We start from the raw sequence: 21,776 nt of genomic DNA on the forward strand, positions 1-21,776 counted from the left end.
GCACCAAAATATCTTCAAGCTTTTGAGATCTCTAAATCTCTTAAACAGACAAGGCGTTGTGTTTTTTTTAAGAGGTTAGAAACCCAGAGGTGGGGTGGGAAAACTAATCTATTGAGGTCACGGTGTCTGCATAATGACCTGAAATGGTTTGGGGAGGGATGATGAACCTTTGGTGTGCCAGATGCTTTGGACTTCAACTCCCAGAATCCCCATTCTCTGTTGGCCGTGCTAAAAGACTGTGGGACTTGTAGTCCAAAACATCTGCTGTGCCAAAAGTTCACCACCTCTGGTCCGTGGGGTGGGGAAGGGCTGAATACATTAGATGCAACTCTGGCAGGTTGCAACTTCTCTCTCTCTCTCTCTCTTTGTTTGTTTGTTTTTGCAACCATGCATGCTGCCTTTAGATTTAGAAGGTTTGACTGGGAGATCTCTTTCCTGGGCTAGGGTGACTATTTATCCAGCAGTAACCAATAGTTCTCTCCTGGCTCTGATTTCAAAGAGAATTTCTGCTGAGTTTCATTTCCCTCTCTAGAATCTGTTCAAGTCCATTGTTGAAGGCAGTCCTGTTTATTGTTTTGATCTGTTCAGAACTCTAAGCAAAGAAAATGTTTTTTATTTGTTCTCCTACAAATGTATCAGGACGAGTAATTGAGACGGTAAGTTTCAGTTGCTGAGAAAGGGGGTGGACTGCTCTGGTGAACTTGACGCTGTTCTGCTCTGTGAATCCCTTGTACTTCTGCTGCGCAGGTAGAACATTCAAACCACTGCAACATGAAGCGCTAAGTTCCATTTGGAAAAACTCTTAGGAAACTAAGAACCTTGATTAGAATTGATAATCCACATACGTTGAATGCCTTGGAGCTCAATCTTTTCTCGAGTTTTCAGCCTGGCCACCAAAGCCAGTGCTAGTTAAAGGGGTACATATCTGTGCATGATTTAGCAGGTGAAAGTACTCATGCCCTAAATTGACATTGTGTGTCTGCAGCCCCTTCCATCAGCCCTAGCCCACACAGCCAGCAGTGAGGAATGATGGACATTGTAGTTCAACACTAGCCAGAGGACCATATGTCCTCCGCCTCTGCTCTGCTCTGCTCTTTCCTAGCACTTGTGTGGAGGGTGAGGCAGCCCTTGGCAAAGCCGAAGGTAATGTCTGGTACCTTGGAAAAAGAAAGAAAGGCAGCTATGGAACAGAACCTGTCTGCAAAAAGACACAGTACCCCCCCTCCCCAATCGTTCTAGGCAGCTGTTGATCTTGGGAATTCAAAGTGTTAAAAATAACCTGATCACCATGTCTGAAGTGTGAGAGGCCGGTTGGTTAAACTAAACCAGTCCTTGGCTCTCTGAGGTCCCTGAAGCACACTTGGCCAGTAAAAACCAAACCAAAACAAAACACTCCCACCGGAATAGCTGAGAAGGACTTGTCCGTGTTTGTGAAGGTATGTTGTTCTTAATGCTGCCTGCCTGGAGACAACCAGAAGAAGTGAAATATCAGCACGACTGCATAGTTGAATCCCCATCCCATGATGTTTTTCCTGGAGGCCCAGTTGTGAACTAACTGATCAGCCCTTGAATGATGGCCCCCAATAACAAGCAACTTCTCCCGGGCATTGGAGCCGAGACAGCTTCTCATCCATTGGTGGAGCAGTGCCAAGTAAATCTTCCTCCTCTCTCTTCAGCAACAGCACCTCTCCTGATGGGGGCAGGTGATTTGTTTGTTCAGGGGTGAGAATGGCCTCCCCTTAGGTCTAGCGAGCACACTCCCTGAAAATAATTCAGAATCCTTGACAACGAAGGTTCTCCACCTTCCAAGGCATTTTGGGCTCCTTTGCTCATCATCCCAGACCTTTGGGCCAAGCCTTTAGGCTGAGGCTTCGGAGAGTGGAAATCTAAAATATCTGGAGAGCCTCTGCCTTATCCCGGGAGGTGGGCAAAGGGTTATCCTTTCCTACCATGGCCAAAGCTTAGGGCAGCTGAAGTCCAAAGATCAGAGACTCTTTAAGGTAAAGAACCGGAAGCACAGAACAGAAAAAGGTGGTAACTGAAGACTTTATAAAAAGGCTTCCCAGTTATGAAGCATTCTGAAGGAAATGCCCTAAAGGCCTAAACGGACCACAGCGTGCACGTCGCCTCTTATTACGTGGTCTTTCGTGGTAAAGGAGAGCAGCTCTAACTTTCCAAGAACTTCTTTTGAGCGTGTCTTGCTTCTCCGGGTACCGGTGGAGTACGGCCGCCATCGTGTGGTCTATCGGGGGAAGTGCAGGGAAAGGAGAAATGGCACCCATAAAGGCGTTGGCCACCCTTAGTTAATCAGCTTATGGTTTAAATGCTAATTAATATATCAGGCATCAATCTATCCATGAAATCACTGGTAAGCAACTTGTGTTCCTGCAGATTTTGCTGGACTACAAGCCCCAGCAGCTATAACCAGCACAACGAAAGGTGAGAAGTGGATGATTGCTATCAACTCTGTGCCTGAACATTAAACATTGCAGCTTTAATCGGAAAAGCAGAAAGTGTGCTGGCCCACCCTCATGCCTGAGCAACAGACAGACTTTCTTGATTGTCCCACAACCCTTAGGTGGGCCACGGAACAAACACAGCATGGTGTAGTTACTCAGCGTATTGGACAAGGAGAAGGACTTGAATCCCCACTTGGCCATGAAATGCACTCGAGATGGACTCTGAGCCCATCTCATCCTCACCTACCTTGCGGGGATTTCCTAAAACGGTGGGGCTGGGAGGGACCCGAGGGCCATCAAGTCCAACCCTGTCATGTCTTGTCCAACCGGGTAACTGTGGCTGGCTCAGGTGGAGCAGCAAAAGGTGCCTTCTCCTCTGCATAGAGGTAGACAATCCCCCCCTCCAAAACACACACACACACACACACACCAGGCTGTTCTCACAAGCACCTTTGACTTTTCTTGGCAGTAGAAGTGCAGGGGAGGAAAATTAAACTAAAATCTTCGGTAACTCTTAATTTTGCGATACTCACGAACCTGATGCCTGAGGCAAATGCCACATTCTAATGAGTGATGGGTTTTCATGCCTTTGAAAAGCCAGCTATGTTACTAGTGTCAACGCACAGAAGAAAACAAAGGACTCAAGAGATGCTCTTTACAGTGATTCCTGTGGTTCCAAGAGAATGGTTATCTTCTGGGACAGCCACATACTGTTTTGAATGCATTGCCTCCATTGTGTTATTATGGCTGCCCAGGCGTGGGCTACTCAGGCAACATTGCGTATAATCTGTTTAGATACTTGGTTTGTTCAGACTCTGGATTCTCGAGAAGACTCAGCAGCAAGGAGCAGAGGACACTGAAAAAGAGAGCTTTCCCATTGCTTCAAATACAGATTTCCATGGGGAGGGTCCACCCTCTCAGTCCAGCTGCTGAGATATATAGTTTCTGTGTAACGTTAGCTTCCAGTCAAAAGGATATTCCTTTTCCACAGCTTGACTGAAGCATGGTGGGGCATCTCTAATTCAGAGTGGGGGAAATAGGGCTGTCAATGAGTCATGGAATGGATCCCGATTCCCACCCTGGACAACAGTGAAGCACAATGGGGACTGTAGTAAAGCATCTGAAAAACCCCTGGCTCCCCCCCACCCCTGATCTACTTTACCCACTACCCATTTTCCAAGATAGACTCTCAGTTCTCACACCAAGGTGAGAACCCAAAGACAGAAGGATCCGTCCAAGAATAAAGTACTTTGAGGAGAACTGGCTTAACTCAACAACCTTGGGGAGATAAAAAAAAAATAAACATTTTATTAATGTTTCTCAGTGAGTCCCTCTAAGATTTAGGGCACCACAGGATTATCTTCAGACTCTTTGGAGGAAAAATATGAATAAAACAAAACAAAACAAAATGGCAAAGCTTGTCTTCAGTGACCGACTTCAGTGAATTCTTAACAGCTTACAACTCAAATCTTTATGAAGCTGCCTTGGAAGGAGATTCACATAAAGCATTTTTTAAACTATTCACACAGAGGTTACCTTTGAAGATTTTTAAATTTAGGCTGGTGTGAAATTGGGTCTCCCAGCTGTCGTGGGGTGTGGGTCAACCTGCTTGTATCAGCTGTTCTGAGACCTCTCTGCTGGCAGTCAATTTATTTCTGGGCCCACGAAGCAGCTGTTTTTGACCTTCAAAGCCTAGAAGGTCCCACCAAATTTCCAAATGCATTCCCTAGATGAGGTCTCTCTCTCTCTCTCTCTCTCTCTCTCTCTCTCTCTCTCTCTCTCTCTCATGTTCAGGAGTACTTGTGAGTTCTGGCCATCCTGAAATTCATTGGGTCTGGTGTGTGAGCTGGCCTGAAAGGTACCCACGTGCTTTGACTTGGCCTCAGGTGCCCTGCAGGAGCCGGCTCTCGTGTTGGACCTGTTGTCGTTACACAAAGTAAGACACCCATTCCAGCAATGGGCTGTTCTTGTGACCATCCCATGGTGGCTACATCACCCTGAGGTATACGTGTGTGGGTGAGAATCCTTATAAGAAAGAAAGGCTTCTCCCTTTGTGTCATTAAGGCTGGTTATTGAGAGAATAGGAGTATGGAAAAAGCAAAGGAGTCATTGTTTAAGTATCTTGTCAATGCAGATTTTAGTATTTCCATTTCAGCTGTTGCAAAAATGAGGGAGAAAAATGAAATTTCTTCCTGGTGTTCAGATACACCATGAGCTGTGGTCAACAGCAGGGCTGAAGAAGTTGTGGCCCCCTCAGCGTTCTTGGACTGCAACTTCCTTTACTGCCGGCCACGTTGGCTATCGCTGAAAAGGATTATAGGCCAGTAACAACAGAAGCGGCACACACTTCCATTCCCCTGGTCTACACCAGCTTTCTCCAGCCAGTTGCATTTCAGGTCCTGAACTACCACTTTTAGACAGCATAGTCTATTCCCAGGCCCTCTTTCTGGCTATGTGGTAAGCCTCAATCCTGTCTCGCCCATTCTTAGCCAGTTCTGTGAGGCCAAGGGATCACCCCTCCCCCAAAAAAGGCCACCTGGCTGTTTTCCTGAACTGCATGTTGTGACCCTCCAGATGCTGTTGGGGTGTTGCTGGAATTCAACCATGTTCCTAGCCAGCTTAGCCAAGACTAGAGGATGATGGGAGTGGCAGTCTATCAACAGTAGAAAGCCAACACTTCCCACCTCCACTCCCTGTTTTGTATGCTCAGCTCCTCAGTGAATGAGAGAGAGAGAGAGAGAGAGAGAGAGAGAGAGAGAGAGTGTTTGAAAGATATGTTGATGGGTTGGCTGGTGAGATCCATGCAGGGTTAATGGCACCAACCTCATTCTGAGAGCAGCGATTTTGGCAATGTTTCTGTTTGAAGAATCCTTTCCATGCGTTTTTTTTTTCCTCACCCCTCTGACCCCCTCACCCAAATTTCTCCCTGTGCTCTTACCACAGAATCTTTATGTGGTGCAAAGTATTCCAGGGTGCATTGTGGAACAAATACTTTATCTGTGCAGACCGTTGGCCACACGGATGTATTTCCACTGCCCATTTCCAGTCCAATGTAAATAAGCCATATTTAAACATTCCCAAAAACTATGCACTGTAGGAACAGACTGGTAGTGGTCAGCAAGCCTTTTGTGAGGCAGAAGCATCTACCATTAGGAGCCGGCACTAATTTTTGGACTATAATTCCCAGAATTCCCATTGATTGCCTGGCTATAATAAGGGCATTCTGGGAGCTGCTGTCCAAAAATGGATCATTCCCCAAGCTTTGGCCATGAGAGATCTTTGCATGCCAAAATTCCACACATACCCCAGAGGAAGTCCAGGCTTTCCTGGAATTTGCTTTGGCCCAAGTTGGGGCCAAGTGGGACCCTGAAGGTTTCCTGCCGAAACAAACAGCCAGGCTGGTATTATCAGGAGCTGCAGCATGTGGTCTTGAGCATTCTGCAGGCCTCACAGAAAATGACAGGACAGGCACCGCCTTCTCTTTCAGCCTCCATCCATCACCAGATAAAATCAGACTTGGAAATGTTGTGGTGAAACTTGGAGAAAAAGGCCAAGCCTGGGGAAGAGCCAGCACAGGATCTGTGATGCGCAAGGTCCCTGCAGGACGGGGAAAAAAAACACCTTCGGTCTGAGACCATAGGGAGCAGCCAGGGTGTACACACCTGGGCTAGGTGGAATGAACAGTCTGGCCTGGTATAAGGGCAGCTCTCCATGTCAAGTCACTGCACAACCAAAAGATAAATAACAATACGTTTTGTTGTTGTTGTTGGGGGGCCATCAAGCTAAGCAAGCTGGAAGAAAATAGAAGTTAGCAGTATTCCAGGAGGAGACACACCCAATGAACTACACACCAAGCGCACGCACACACACGGAGAGCGCGAAAGACAGACAGACAGACAGAAAGCGGATGCAGACAAGTGTCTTATTGTTAATATTTTAATGTTACATTTGCAGCATAAATAAAAAGGCACATTATATGTTTGGTAAGAACAGTGGCTGAAGGAACAGGTGCCAGGGTTTTATGTCTTTATTTGTGTTTTTCTTTTTTTTTTTCCTTTTCCTTTCAATTTTAAAAACAGCAGAATACAAAGATGAAATGCCACAGCTCACCCAAGCCTGCGGGAACAAGACACAGGACTATGGGAACCACGGGGGACCGACAAAATGCTAGCTTGTGAGGACCTGCTCACAGGAGCACTTCGGTGAGTGATTGGTTGGGCTGACCAGAAAAGCGGGACCCTCCACCTCAGTTATCAAAAAGCAAAAGAACGAAACCAAGTCCTCCCCTGGGGGAAAAGCGGACGGGCCCCTGGGAATCCCAAGCTTTGCCTACGTTTCACCAAGGGACATGTCCACAGTGTCATGGCATAAGGAACGGCAGCCATGGAAGGAGAAAAGAGTTGATATATGCCTATATATTTCTATATATGTTCATAGATATGTATTTCATTTTATGAGATACTAAACACCACTCTTGTGCCTAAGCATTCAGGGATCTCTCTCTCTCTCCCCCCCCCACCTCAATTTATTGATCGTAAAAGCTCTCCATATAATATATCTATATTTGAAAACACAACAAAAACAAAACACAAGATCAGGCAGCCACTGGGGGCAAAGGAAGGCATCGCCTGGGTCCCTGCGCCAACTACAGTTCTACAACAGCCATGGAAGGAAGGCTTTGGAAAGATGGGGTGCCGGTGAGGGCAGGCAGTGGGGTTTTCATCCTCACAAGTGAGGTGTGAAAGGTAACCGGGACACCCTTGATCTTGGGTGACAGGGGAACCAAAGGGGCTTGGAGAGACGGGCAAGTTTCCAAGGGGAACCTCTCACACCAACAAGGCCGGTGTGCAAGGAGGCTTGTACGTGGGCTTCTTAGGCCACTGTGGTTTCTCTCTCTTCTAGCAATGCAGCCCCAAGCTAGTGTGCCTGGCTTTGGTCCCGTGGCACCCTTCTCCCCCTTTTCTTAAGGAGACGTCGAGAAGACGGGGAAGAGGAGAGTCAATGAGAGCCCTGCTTCCAGTGGCTGCTTTCTCAGTTTGACAAAGCAAATGATGACCCCGCTGGTGACTGAGTGACTCCTGAAGCACCGTTGGGGATTAAGGAGGACAAGAGGGAAGGTACCAGTGAGGCTACTTCTGGCACGTTGCGCCATTCCCCTGATCCATTGGCAGCACAATGTTGCCCCCAAAGCCCCAGAAAAACAAAGAGAAAGCCATTGCACCTAGACTATTTGCTACGGGGTCCCCATCTCACAGAATGGTATCTCAAGCTGTGATCACCCCCCAAGTTTGCATCTAGAATAAGGCTGGAAGAACAGGGCACCATCTCAAGACTTTGCAACGCTTGACAGCTTTTCTGGAGCTGCAGCAATGATCCCTGTTGCTGGCTAAGTGTTTTGAGCTGCACAAGGGACTCCTCGGTCGTGCCAGGGGCCTCGTGTGTTGCTGGCTGAGTGGTGGTCAATTGGAACAGCAAGCCGTTATGCTTCAGGAGGGAATTTCTGATGGCCGCAAATAATCACCTTTAGCCTCATCAGAAATTAGTCTTCTGTTTTCAGTCTGTGTAGGTCACCTACACATCTAAATATAATGTCTTTAATGTTTTTCAGGTAACAGTATACTCAAAATGAGTTGTGTAAACCTGATGTAGTTTTGATTTACAAAAAAACAAACAAACCACCTCTTACGACAAGGCAACCATCACTGTGACACGTGAGGAATCCCCTGCCTCAGCACAGCAAGCCGGGCAATCTAGAGAACTGAACAAGCAGCATTATACCCCACACGTCTTGTGGGATGAACAAGGCCACGGGCTCTCTGAAATGCACTGGACTTCCACAGCTTATTTCTATAACCTGTTGGCAGCCATCAGGATAATACGGGAATTGGGACCATGCCACCCTTATTCTACAGCACACCAAATTACTCTGCCTCTTTATGAAGGAAACTAGAGACATGATTCCCCCGCCCCAAACCCTGCCAGCTTTTATCCAACCCTGCACCTACAGGCTTGGTATTTCGCTCCCTGTAGCGGCCTACCGGCATGTTCTACTGCACATCTGCAGCATTCATTTTGCCAGATGTGAAACTTACAGCTTTTCTTTGGCTTATGCAGTGGGGAGAAGGAGCACTAAAAAGATACAAAAACAGAAAATACCAAAGGGGTCTAGTGGAAACCTTAATAGTGGTCGGAGCAGTTCTGTTCATTGTTTTAGCAATGAAGTGTTCTCTCTCTCTCTCTCTCTCTCTCTCTCTCTCTCTCTCTCTCTCTCACACACACACACACACACACACACACACACACACACACACACACACACACACACACACACCCCTAACTCAACCTTTATGCTACCTGAGGCAGCTACAGCTCTTTCTGTTTATCATCACATAACTATTTCTGGCCTGAGTGATGACACAAAAAAACAATTGGTATGAGAGAAAAATCTGAAACCTTTCAGTATATTAGAAATCCGTCCTACATAAGAATTCAAGGCCAAATCCAAGATTTTTGGGGATCCTGAGCAAAAGCCACCAGTTGGCAAAAGACGCGGGTCCTCTCACAACTGCCCAACAAATCTTAATTGCCTTTGAGTATACTCTTCCACTTTTTTAGCCTCAACCATGGAGAATGATGCCTGCACGTATGTGGATTTAATTCTCACTATTTTAAACATACCCTAAACACGGCTGAGCTCAAATGGAACAGCATTGCCAAGCTGCAATACATTACTTGCCAGAAATAAGCCAGGAAAGCAGATCCATTTCCCCAGTGAAACACTGCTCACACAGAGAAGCCAGAAACCACACGCTCTCACACGTAAGCCAAAACATTCCACATCCTATGAAAAAGGAAACAATTTTGTGGAAAGTGTGCAGGCCTGTAAATTAGCACACTCGATGTGCCACTAAGGAAGTCTTGGAGTTTCTTCAAAGATTCAGCTCAGAGATGGCAAGGCAGGAAGGTAACTATATGTTTCAATTTTGAGAAAGGGATTTTGGCAAAGAGCAGAAATGCAAGTGGGTGGTAGGTGGAGATATGAAGCAGGCCCAGAACAGAGAGACAGATTTACTGCTCAGTGGAGCTAGGACCATCTGTGGATCTCTCTCTCTCGCTCTCGCTCTCTCTCACCTGTGTGCACACACACACATATCCTCCAGCAAAAGTGAGAGAAGGGAACATGGTTCTTAAAGCAACAAAATACACTGGAAGCTAGGAAAAACAGCCTTTCACCCAGAGAGGATGAAATGGAACAAGGGGATGGAAGACAAGAACAAAACAGAAGTATATTACTGTTTCTAGCTGAAGATCTGGAAAGAATATCCAAGAGAGCATGGATCCACTTCAGCTGGCAGTCCAGGAAAAGGCAAGTAACATGAAACCTTACAAATACCATGCATGGCTGACAAGAATGGAGAGCGGACTTTCTTTTGCAATTCCCAGAATCTTTTTCAAGTACATATATTTAATGTAGAACGGTCACTGTAAAAGGCAGTCCAAAAATCATGAACAGTTAAGGCTTTATAAAACACACTGAAATGCACCTCTACGACCTGACACCCAATCCAGCCACCCCAAACTTGCTGTGCCAGCAAAGTTAAAGATGATGATGAGTAAGCCCTGCATCACACTGTGTCGCAAGCTGCACTGCTGTGCCATAATGACCACCACCACCACCACCCCATGTTTTTGGTCTGGAGTTCTAGAACCTCTCTTTCAATACTTTGCAACCACAATAATGGGGCATTCCACATTCCATTATGAACTGCAAACAAAAGTCAGAGACCCATCACTATATGCTCAGAAACACAAAGGCACTTATTTTTCCCTGTCTAATCACATGGAAGAACATACAGATAAAGCTCCAGTTGCAGGATAAAAGCAAAACAAAGTAGAAAGGACCCACTCCTAGGGTGCTCAGTGCCCAGGTAGGATCATTCCTGTCCTGTGTCCTAAGACCGTTTGTCCTCCACTCGCGAAACACAAGCATCAGAAATGCTGGTTAAGCAGTAACTGTGGTTTCTAGATAAAACTGACATATACCCCAACAGATGCCTTTGATCGCTATCCACAGCCATCGCAAATACTGTACAGTACAATGAGACCTTTTTAGTGCAAAACTCAAGTCTTTGGTTGAAATAATCCCGTGTAGACACAACTCTGTACAAAAAAGCACACATACACCTTGTTTCTTTGCCTGGATTTTGAAAGGAACCCTTATGTGTCTTCTACACTTAGAAGCTCATGTTAAAGTGACATTGTTTTTAAAAGCACCCCATGCAGAACTGCAGGTGTCTTGTGCACTCACTGTATTCCCACATTTAAAAATAAAACGGTACTACCCAAGCATGCCTCCGAAAAGCAGCCAGGTAATACTTAAGATCTGCTGGTATTATATTATTTTGTTTATTTTGAAAGGACTGCTGTCATGTTTGAAAAAGAAATGTTTAGACAAGTATCTCATAGGGATGCGGTATGATACAGGACACTGTGCCGGTGTCCCCTATAATCTCTGGTGCATTATACGGGGACAGATGGCCATGACTGCCCCACATGTACGTTGGCCAAGGGCCAAAGAGCTATGAACTAGTTCCGTGCGCCCAGAGGAACTATAAATATGGATTTCTGTCAAACTATGCTTGCCTGCCCATGTGGCAAGCAGCTTTTGCAAATGAAAAGCAGTTCAGAAGCCCTTTTGCAATACGCTGGAACTGAGTACGGGGTGTGTGTGATCTGTTCAGTGGAAGAAAAAGGTGAAAGATGATGCAGGACCAGCGCATACCCTTTTGCTGTGATGTCTGTAGACTCCTTGCATCCCAGGCACAGACATAAAATGGTTTCTTTCCTGTGTTGCACAGATGTCATCTATTCTGCCAACTTTCCTACACTTGATTGTCTGAAACCATGACACATTTTATCACCAATCAGACTGGGATTTCAATGTTAAGGCCCACATACTAAGACGGTGCCATTTCACAATTCAGGTGGAGAGTTGTGTTAATGCTACCCACTTTAGCAGCTGTTAAAGCAATCACACTTAAAGCAATAACACATCACAGAAGCTTAACTAATAATAATAATAATAATAGTAATATACCATCAAATGGAACCTGACTTATGGCAACCCTCCCAGGGTTTTCTGGTTATAGACAGAAGTTTATCAATCCCTCCTTCTGGTGGCACTCTTGGACAGTGCAGCTTGCCCAGGTGGCAGGGCACATAGTCCCATCATCCACACATACTCTGGGTAATATCAGCTGGTCCCCCTCCACTGAGGACAAGTATTTTAATGCATGGAGCTGTACAAGCTCAAAGGAAAACTTAAATTAGAGGTCTTTTGACTTGCTACTTTTCCTACAAGCAAGGAATTCTGATGGGAGGGGGCAGCCTTCAAGCATGCATTTCCTTCCCCACCTGCATTTAGCTCTGGCATAACCCTAGAAAAAAAAACAGAACACATGCTTTTTCTTAAAAGTGATCAATAAAATGAAAAAACGGCTTCTCTACCTGTATGAGAATATATGTACACGCATGCCTAGAAATATGCCTCCTCTCAATGATAAATATGCTAGGTAAAAACTGAACGTATAGTATCTCGACATATTAATGAATATATTCATAGAATATGTTCCTCCCTTCCTTCGGGCAGACAGACTGCACTCTTTCTTCCTATTGGGCACGTTTAGGTCTGATGGGGAGGCAAACCATTTTCTTACTCCGTCTCAGGCAGCAACGTATCTTGGGGTGATTCTGATGGCCACCTTCAGACAGAAACACCGGCTGGCAAGTGCCCCCTTCTTGGGATGTCACCTGGCTGTAAGGATGTGCGTATACAAAATCAACTCGGTGAGAGCTCGTGTTCTTCCCCTCTTCCAGTGCGATGAGGAGGTGGCTGGCCTGGCCACCGTGGCTGCAAGTCAAAGAAATGTGCCAGTGGATGGGTATAATACAACCTCCAATTTTGAAACTATCAAAAAAAGGTATGCAAACCTTGCAAAACCATTTTTTTTTTAAAAAAAGAGGGACAAGTCTTTGTTGTATTTAGTCCATAAGAGTCCATTCCTGAGTGTATTGCACTTCATGACAGGTGGTGGCCTAGAAAGATAATTTTGCCCAAATACCCTTTCTCCACCCACAAGATAGTACCATAAAAGAAACAAGTGCCAGCTTCCTCCTTTGTGGCAGCAAGAGCTACGAGAGAGAGCAGAACTGCCACGTGGGCCCCTATTATGTACTTCTTTCTCTCCCACAATACAGCAGTAGGTAGGAAGCACCTCACACGGAACCACCACAGCCACGTCGCGGGCAGTAGCCAACGCTCTCGACTGGGGAACCTTCTCTTCCCATTTTCAAAGGGGCCCATGGGGGGGGGAACGCAGGAGGGAGAGGCATTTGGCTCTCTAGAATCCTGAATTTGTTTTTGTTTTTTAAATTTTAATAGGCAGAGACAGACACGTTGTGCTTGAGTGGAGCATGACATGCAAGCTAATTAGGCTAATGTACCACTACACCGCTTTGCCACCCGCCCACCCATTCCTGGAAAAGCATCCAGCAGACCTTTCTGCCTATCTCTGCTCCCAATTCCATTCTGGAGCCACCTCGGTCATGGTGTCAAAGGCAAGAAAAACAGCATTATTTAATCCCCACCACCACTTTTTAAAAAAAGAAACACATAAACCAGTGACTGAGAAAAGCCAGCTATGCTCTTAATGACCCTTTCCTCATCCAAGTATCAGAGGCCTATACAATGATGCTCCCGAGTGGTTAGATTTTTCTTCTCTCTCTGACATTTTCACACACTGAGCTATGAACTTCTGGGTTCTAATGATCATGTTTAAGACACTTATTATGTGCCATCAAGTCAGAACTGACTTATGCCACCCCAAATAGGGCTTTCAAGATATTTAAGGGTTGGCTTTACCAGTTCTACAACCCCACTGAGTTTCCATGGCTGAGCAGGGCTTTGAACCCTGGCCTCCCGAGTCTTAGCCGGTCACTCTATCCGCTACACCCCACTGAGTATGTTTAAGAGAGACTGATGGAACAAAATGCTTGGTATATGCTATTATAGAATGTTGGTGCATTCACAAGTCTGGGAAATGTGTTAAGAATGCTGTCATGAAGAATCCATTTGGGGCCTCTACACTGACTCAAATGGCACCTTGTGGATCCACTACATCCCTGAAAGGACATCCACAAAGCCTCCCTTGCTCTCCAGTTGATATTATTTCATCCATTTTTTCCTGGTATTGAAAATGTCTGATGTCTTCAAAACCAGTTCCGCAGCTTATGCTGGTGCATGATTCTACACACATACCTGTACGTGCATGGTGCAGCACTGTAAGCAAATGTGGGAACTGGGAATTAGAGGCAGGACAGTCACAGACTTGAGGAGCATGGCAAGGAACAAACAATGAACCTGCTTCTTACAGGGCCAGGCCAATCGGATAATGCCTTCAACATTGCCATGGATCAACCTTTCTCAACCATTGCTCTAAAATGACTAAAATGATCACCAGTCCAGACAAGAGTACTCCACTGCAACTGGAGGACACCAGGTTGGTAAAGGCTTCACTAGAAGTGCACATAGGGTGATGTTTGATCAGCCGGTGCTCTGATGTGCAGAGAACTCAACACTAAGGAAGTTTCCTTCTCCAACTCGGCAGCTGCCAGATGTCCTAACTAGAAATGGGAACAAAGTGCTTCTGAGTGCTTCATCCCAATTCGTACACGTGGTGTGTTGCCTGGGTTATCCTTCGTCACTGGCTGTCCAGTCCAGGTAGGAGCCTGGGCTTCTCTTCCCTGCCTCCTCCAGCAGCTGACCACTCTCCATATGTACAGGGAGAATTACCATCCTGCCCCCTTTTCTGAGTGGTTGGCTATCAGAGGAGCCGGGGAAGTGAAGTCTGGGCTCCTGTCTGGACTGGAAGCCAGCGATGGAGGACGACCCAAGTGATGTGCCGTGGCTTGTGAGTGGGGCAGCTGGCTGGGAAGAGGGGGGAGAGAATGCACAGCACCTGTGATGCTACATGTATGAATTGGGATGAAGTAGTATGAAGCACTTAGCACCCATCTCTAGTGCTGATCCACATTCCTGATTGATGGCCTGCTGGCTGACTAGAGCTGATGGGAAATTTATCCTCAAACATCTATAAGGCCCAAGACTGGAAAACACTAATACGAGGCACAAAGTAAATACTCTGCAGGCAGAAGATCCCTGCCTGAGTTCCCAGCATCTCCAGTTAAAAAGATCTCAGGCAGCAACACTGGGAAAGCCTCTCTGCCTAAGGCAAAAGTGAGAGGCCTGTTACACATGATCCAAATGCTGATTCCCATCCCTATGTCTCCCAGTCAGGCTATCTGGACCCTCCTGGAGCCACATTCTTCACACCGTTTTGCTCTCTTCTCTCCTTCCCTTCTACTAGGCTGAAGGAGGAAACCTTGAACTGATTGGGGAAGGAGATGGCCTTTGCCTGCGCTCTGCCTCACATACCAAGCAAAAGGTCGCACACCCATAGCATTACCGATTTTGGGTTCTGGCCCTTCCTACTGCTGAAATCCAGATTCCTGAAAGGAAGATGTTTCCACCGTCTTGACCTGAGGTCTCAAAGGGTCTCCTACAAGTTTGAACGGACAGTACTGGGTGAACTAGTGGTGCAATTCTCTATAACCAGCTTCGTATATTTTCTCAGAAAAAGTACAGAGGGTGTCAAATGGACCTTTTGAATCAATTGAGAATTTTGGATCAACCTTACCATTATCCTCTTTTCTTCTGGATGGTGTGAAGCCATCAAGAAGATCTAATACCTTCCTTGACCCTATCTGGCATTTGCCCTACTCTGGAAACAGTTCAGAAATGCTTAGTAAAACGATTCTCCACTTTGAAAAGTGAATGTGTATGTGTATATTACATATGTAAACCTATACATCTCTCTCTCTCTCTCTCTCTCTCTCTCTCTCTCTGTGTGTGTGTGTGTGTATCCACCCACCCACCCACCCAGAGCCATTTGTCTTGAAGTCAGTCAGCTCCTTTCCTGTTCTTTATTATCCTCAGAGGCTCCTGGCTGCACCTGCTGTGCGTTGTTACCGGAGCTGTCACTAAGGACATTGATACCCTGTTGGAATAAGTCATATTTCAAAGCCCTGGCCAATGCGCCTTTCCAACAGATCAAGTAAGCACGGGAAAGGGGTGGGGAAAGACAAGGGACAGGATATCTGAAATGCCTGCTCAGAGGAAGTCTGTGGACATTCAGAAGGAGATCCTTACTGCTTTGAACCAAAGGAGGAAGGAAAGGAAACTCAAGAGGGGAAAGGGATTTTTTTAAAAAAAAAAAAAGTTACAGAAGAATAGAACAGAAGCAAGGAAAGAGATCCAGAAACAGTGATTTTGAAGCCCTGAGAAGCGAATATGTTTACAAGGACAACAACACAACTTGTCTACTGAAAAACACATCTCCACAGGTCACTCACCTCATAAGTGGGCCCTGGGTCCCCTGAATGTAATAGTATGCATTCTAATGATCACAATGGCCGATTTAAGATTGTGGGAAGAAATAACAATGATTTCTATACAGCTTTAGCAGCACAGAGTACAGAGCTATTTCAAGGAAGAAAATGCTTCTCATGAGTGCAGGAAATACTTATTTAGGAAGACAAAACATAAGATAGCATTTTAGGGGCTTGCGTGTTGATACCTACATACCTACAACCACATAGCACCTTCTCCCCTTGCTCAAGATCCAAGCATTACCCTGCACTAGCAAGAGGGCAAGGTCAGCCTAAACAAAAACTGTGTGTGTGCGCGCACACAGAGACACACACAGAGAGACACGTACATGGACATTTGGGCAGCAACTGTATGAAACAATTCTATATGCCTTTAAAATGCCAATGTATTTTGTTTTGTGTACATCCACTTCATAACAATGGAGCTCAGAGAATATAACATTTGCTCTCATAAGGGTGGATGGGAGGGAGCAGAAGGCATTACCATTAACGGCCCCCAGAAAGGGTGCAAGGGAAAATATCGGAAAAGGAGAAGCAAATGATAAGAGGAAAGGCAAGTCAGCTGCTGATTCCAGTCCTCTTGTCCTCAAACAGACAGTCCATGATTTAAGGCCACACTCTTGATAGGTTCGCTGAGCTAAATACGATAGGCAATCCTTTCAGATGCGCAGGGTTTAAAAAGGGGTTGGAGCATTTTAAAGCCCCTCTGACTTGCAGAAAGTCTCTTTGCTTGTTCACTGTTCTTTTGCTGCAGGGTGGCTCCTACATTGTCCTACCTAAGCCTTGGAGGGACCACAGGCTGCAGTTTAGTAAGTGGCCATGGCCAACCATATATGTTCAGGATTAAAATGTTCTGTACTCTGCAGGCACACGTGTTCAAATGGCATCACTTACCCTGCTTCTACTAAACAGAAAGCGCTGGAGGAGAATAGGAAGGTGCACAGAGTGCAAAGGCTCTGCCTAATGAAAATGCTGCTTATCCTTTCCTCCTGCTATCTAGGAGACTGGGTACTTTTCTTCATGTTTATGTGGTCACCTCTGGAGCCATAAGGGTTAAAAACTGTACCCGATAAAAAGAAGCGTAGGAATACCTGATCCCTGATAAATAGGTGTGGCTATAGAATATACAAACTGAAATGCATGCAACAGGTTCAACATTTCCACTGTGGTGACTACAAACGCCCATTAATTGCAGCAGGAAAGAATGATGTAACATGATTTGCAAAACAGCACGGTGTCTGGTGGTGGGAGAAATCAAAACCTACAAAGGTATGAAGCTTACCACTATACGAGCCTTGAGCTGGAGTCCCACGTGAAAGTGCAGAATTAAAGGCCCAGTAAGAGCAGCACTGGAAACCCCAGCGCTCCCTGAAAGCAGTGAGGGTGCTTTTTTTTTAAGGAGGGGGACGGTGGCAGGGAGGGCAGCACCAGCAAAATCTTATAGTCTCTCCCAAGAGCTGCTTTTCCTTTGTTAAAGCGGCCAACTCAATAAAAGCACCAAGAGTAACCACACTCAGGGAGGCTTAGTGTTAGTATACCTGAATGTTAAACCATTTGAGGCCACACTGAACAAGGCTACGTGTCCTGTCGGTTCTATACGATGATAGATCGTCCCCCGAGGTGAAGTTGCTCATTCTGGAGCCATGCTTCTGAAACGAGATGGTGACTGCTTTGGGCCAGGATATGTATGCAATATGCTTTGTTAGAAGCTCTGTAGCTGCCCTTAACTCAATTTAAGGAGGGGGAAAAAAACACCAAAAAAAAAAAAAAATCTGTATCCACCCCATATTGATCAAGGGGCTTAGTTATGTTCAGTCTCTCCGGCAGCAAGTTCTTACGGATCAGTTCTAAGTCACAGGCTTTGCGACATCATCTGCCAGCAGACTGAGACTGCGGAGCCATAATGACATGTGACTGTACGGTCATGCTCAGTTCTGTCCTTTGACTTGCCATCTGAGTGAGGACTGAAGTGGCAACGGCTTCGGCGGCCGAGCGGACGTTCAGCCCGTTGGGAGAGGCTGTCACGGAACTGTGCTGGATGACTGGAGCTGGAGAACCGGTGGGCTCAGAGCTCTCCTTTGGGCTTTCTGGTTTTGCATGAGAGAGAAAGAAAAAGAAGAGAGAAACTGTGAAATAGGTTGCCCACCACATGCTCTTGCTTTTAAATACCTATAGATCTTATGATACTGCCTCTCCCATAATCCCTTACCAAGGGCTAGCCTGGCGAAGGCTGATAGAGGGCAACAACCTCTGAAGGTGAAAACCTTTCTGCTTTCTTGGAGCATCCTAGAAAAAGATGACCAATCCCGGACCAAACAGAATGAGTTGGCTCAAAAAACTTCACAGGTTTAGTTTCCAAGTAAAAAAAACTTTAATAAAACAATAAAAGATCAGGCTTTTGACAAAGAAAATCATCCTGTTGTCTTCTGGATTACAAATGGCCTACTAGCTACATTTCATACGGTGATACATACTCAATGTGATTACAACGCAAAACATTCAGGTATACTAATTGCTTAATCAACTTTCTGCTGTTCTAATGAACTTTCTGCTGTTCTCATTCTTATCTGATAAGGGAATCTGATAAGGGAATCTTTAGAGATACATGTTAGAAAGAATGTGGTTAACCAGGAGGAAGGGCAAAGACTAAGTGACTCGTGGCTTCCTGTAACTGGTCTCATTAGAACAGCAGAAAGTTGATTAAGCAATTAGTACACCTGGAATATTTTGTGTTGTAATCACATTGAGTATTATCACCATATGCAATGTAGCTAGTAGGCCATTTGTAATCCAGAAGGTGACAGGGTACTTTCTTGGTTGAAAACTTGATGTTTAATTGTTTTATTAAAGTTTTTTTACTTGGAAGCTAAACCTGTGAAGTTTCTTGAACCTCTGAAGAGCCAGTACTGCCCACTCTGGTTTAAAAGAACAGGCAAGTCTCCTGCTTGAAAGAGAGTGGTATGTTACTTGGCCGCAGGAGGGGTTTGGGATGCCACAGCTTACCTGACCCACCAGACTGAGAGTCCACAAGATGTCTTAGATGTTACATGGAACATCATGAGAAAATGTTGTTCTTCTTTACAGAGGAACTTATTTTCCCTGGAGCAAACCTGGACCTGCATTACGGACTAGTGGCTCCACTTGGAATCCAGCACAAAGAGTTGCTGCTGTTCTTGGGATATATTCTAGACAAGAAGCTTGTTTGCGCACAGCTTAATGGCTCTGGACAACTTGAATGTCAAAAGTGCTATTGTCATTCAAGCTGCTACTGAATCAAGCTGCTTTTATCCCGGAGCTATTTGTGCAAGATGAAATACAGGAAAAAGAACAAGTCTCATAATAGGTATGCTATTGCTGTCCTCTACAAATATTTATATGCCTCTTAGTATGACTTCCCAAAATTTTAAGTGGACTACTGCTGGCTTTGACTTTCAGAGCCTATTGAGCAAAAAAGAACTTTTAGTATGGTAGATTGCAAATCGTGTTTTTTACTTCATTATCTCCTTGCAGTTTAAAATATTCTGGCATTCCACATACCACTCCCTGCCCAATAAAAATGATTTACAAGGTATTGCAAATAAAATAACCCAACTGTGCGTAAGGAGGCTGTAATTCCATCCTGGCTTGCTTGCTTCGTTTTTTTGTTTTGTTTTTTGCTTAAGGAGCTGGTTAGTCACAAATCCTAACAATAAACTCTGTGTGTATGTGTGTGCACCCTTAACACACACGTGTGCATGTGTGCATGCCTACAAGTGAGTTAGGAAAGAGACATTTCATTTTTATTGTTCAGACACAAACTGGATTTCTATACCTGCGGATAACACAAGTTAATAACATGAACTATGCAACACAGAAGTTAACAGGGAAGAAAATAATAATAATAAAAAAAAGATTTGTGCTGCATTGTACACAAAGGAAGTGCCTGTGAAGGAAGAAAAGGGAGCTGGAGGAGGAGGTTTGGTTTCACTGCTACATTTCTCAAACCGTGAGTCACCCCGTAGTGAATCAAAATAAGCAGCCTACGGCAGGAGCCCTGCAAGTGGCATTTGTGAATACCCCCAGTGGGGATCCCCTTCTGGCGCATCAACTGTTTTCTTTATTGCTGTTTTCCGAACCTTATGCCTTATTGGTCTCTTTTTCTTTCTCTCTCCTTTGCATCTTGACAAGCGAAAGAAAGTTCCTCTGCCAAAATGGCCTGCAGATGTTATGCAACAAGAAGCCAATCCAAAATCTATCCTCTCCAAGTGTCGAGGGGTAATACAGATTCCAGATTTCACTAACAGCATTAATAAGCAATCAGAAGGACACAGCATGGAAAGAATGATGAAAGTTGGGAGGGAAGTAGGACAGGGACAAAAAGGGTTTTAAGAAAAGGAACAGATACTGGAAAGGAGATACAAATCAGATGGGCACAGCTGGGTTTCCTTGTGAAAGACACGGCTGCACTCGCTTCTTTAACTGATGCTGAAAGGAGTCCAGCCAAACTTGGGAGGCTAGACAGCGGGAAATCTGTGTTCAAGAACTACAGCTCCCAAAACACATATCTTTGGGAGATTTATCTGGGAAGAGGGAGGGTAGCAACTCTTGCCTGAGTAGCAAAACTCATTTCAGATCTGGAAAGATACCCCTACTACCAAAACTTCTCCACCAAGGAAACTTGCACTAAAAGGCAGATAGATGGTTCACAAAACTGATTCAAAGTCCTAAGTTATGGCTGACAGGTTGGTTCACACAACCTTTCCTAACTACTTACAGTAAGGTGGCTTTCCTGGGCCTAATTCACACATAGGTGAAAGCAGCAAGCACATCTGCTCCCGTCTGTACATTCCACAGAGGGTCAGTGGCCAGGCTTGGAGATCCCTGCTGCATGAAAATGGCTGGTAAATTCATCCATTTTGCAGTTTTACAGGTGTAAAGCACCTGTTAAAAATGTCATGCAGAAAATCAGCAAAGCCAAGGCCAAATCTGAAATCCACTGTGTGGAAACCCGTCTAGGTTAGAGGCACATGCAAGCACAGGCACCTTCTCGCCCCAGTTTTGCAGAACAGGTGTTCAGTTCTATTCACCGCTGAAAACAAAGTAGAGTCGGAGATTTCACACCTCATCATCTCAACCAATTTAGGCCTGGGTTTCCAGATTCTGTTGTTAAAGAGAACTTTGTCTCCACAGTTATAATGTATGTGCGTACATATCTGTGCATGAAGGATTACTTTAAACTAGTATTTTGCAAAGTACAGAGATTCCGAATCTTGTACACTTTGTCCTCACTTGCCACACAAATAAGTCCTGAAGACCCCCACTTACCAAGATAACCTTGTGTTTTCTTCTGTAATGCAGTGACTGGGCAGTCCTTGTGAGCCAGCAACAACTGCTTGAGTTGAGCAACTTCATTCCTTAATAATGTTACTTCATTCTGTGGGCCAAAAAAACCAACATATGATTGGATCTCACTGCACATGTGCAATAAGCCTATGGGGACAGCAAGGCATGGCATAAAATGGGAGATCCCATGTTGCGGACACAAGCCTGCCTTGAGGGCAAAAATTGATTGAGTCTCCTTGTCTTCCTTTTTGATGTCCAAAATCACCTATGAAAGCCCCTGGGAGAGAACCAGCTAAAAGTTCCAGGCGCACACAAACAAAACTGGTAAAGATTCCAATGTGCTTCCACTGCTGAAAAATAAAGGCAGCCCATCCCCAGTGCCAGGAATCCAGGCAGAAGGACCCTGTTCAAACTCTGGGGTAGAGGAAAGAGACAGCAAAGATGTGCTGGTGACCAACTGGACCCAAAGCAGTTCCTAGTCACTGCCTC

At 45.3% G+C, this 21,776-nt stretch overlaps 1 protein-coding gene across 1 annotated transcript in view; it reads right to left on the minus strand.

Moving 5' to 3' along the window:
- Nucleotides 1–15,785: 15,785 nt before the first annotated feature.
- The window catches only part of ATF7 (activating transcription factor 7), a 112,205-nt gene continuing 106,214 nt past the window's right edge, over nt 15,786–21,776 (minus strand). The window contains exons 11-12 of the mRNA XM_072991107.2: nt 21,270–21,378; nt 15,786–18,052 (exon numbers count right to left, since the gene is read on the minus strand). Of these exons, the coding sequence (XP_072847208.2) occupies nt 17,835–18,052; nt 21,270–21,378 (327 nt within the window). The 3' untranslated portion in view covers nt 15,786–17,834. The remainder of the gene's footprint in view (nt 18,053–21,269; nt 21,379–21,776) is intronic.

This window comes from Pogona vitticeps, chromosome 2 (genome assembly GCF_051106095.1).
Source record: "Pogona vitticeps strain Pit_001003342236 chromosome 2, PviZW2.1, whole genome shotgun sequence".
In the NCBI taxonomy this organism is placed as follows: Eukaryota; Metazoa; Chordata; class Lepidosauria; order Squamata; family Agamidae; genus Pogona; species Pogona vitticeps.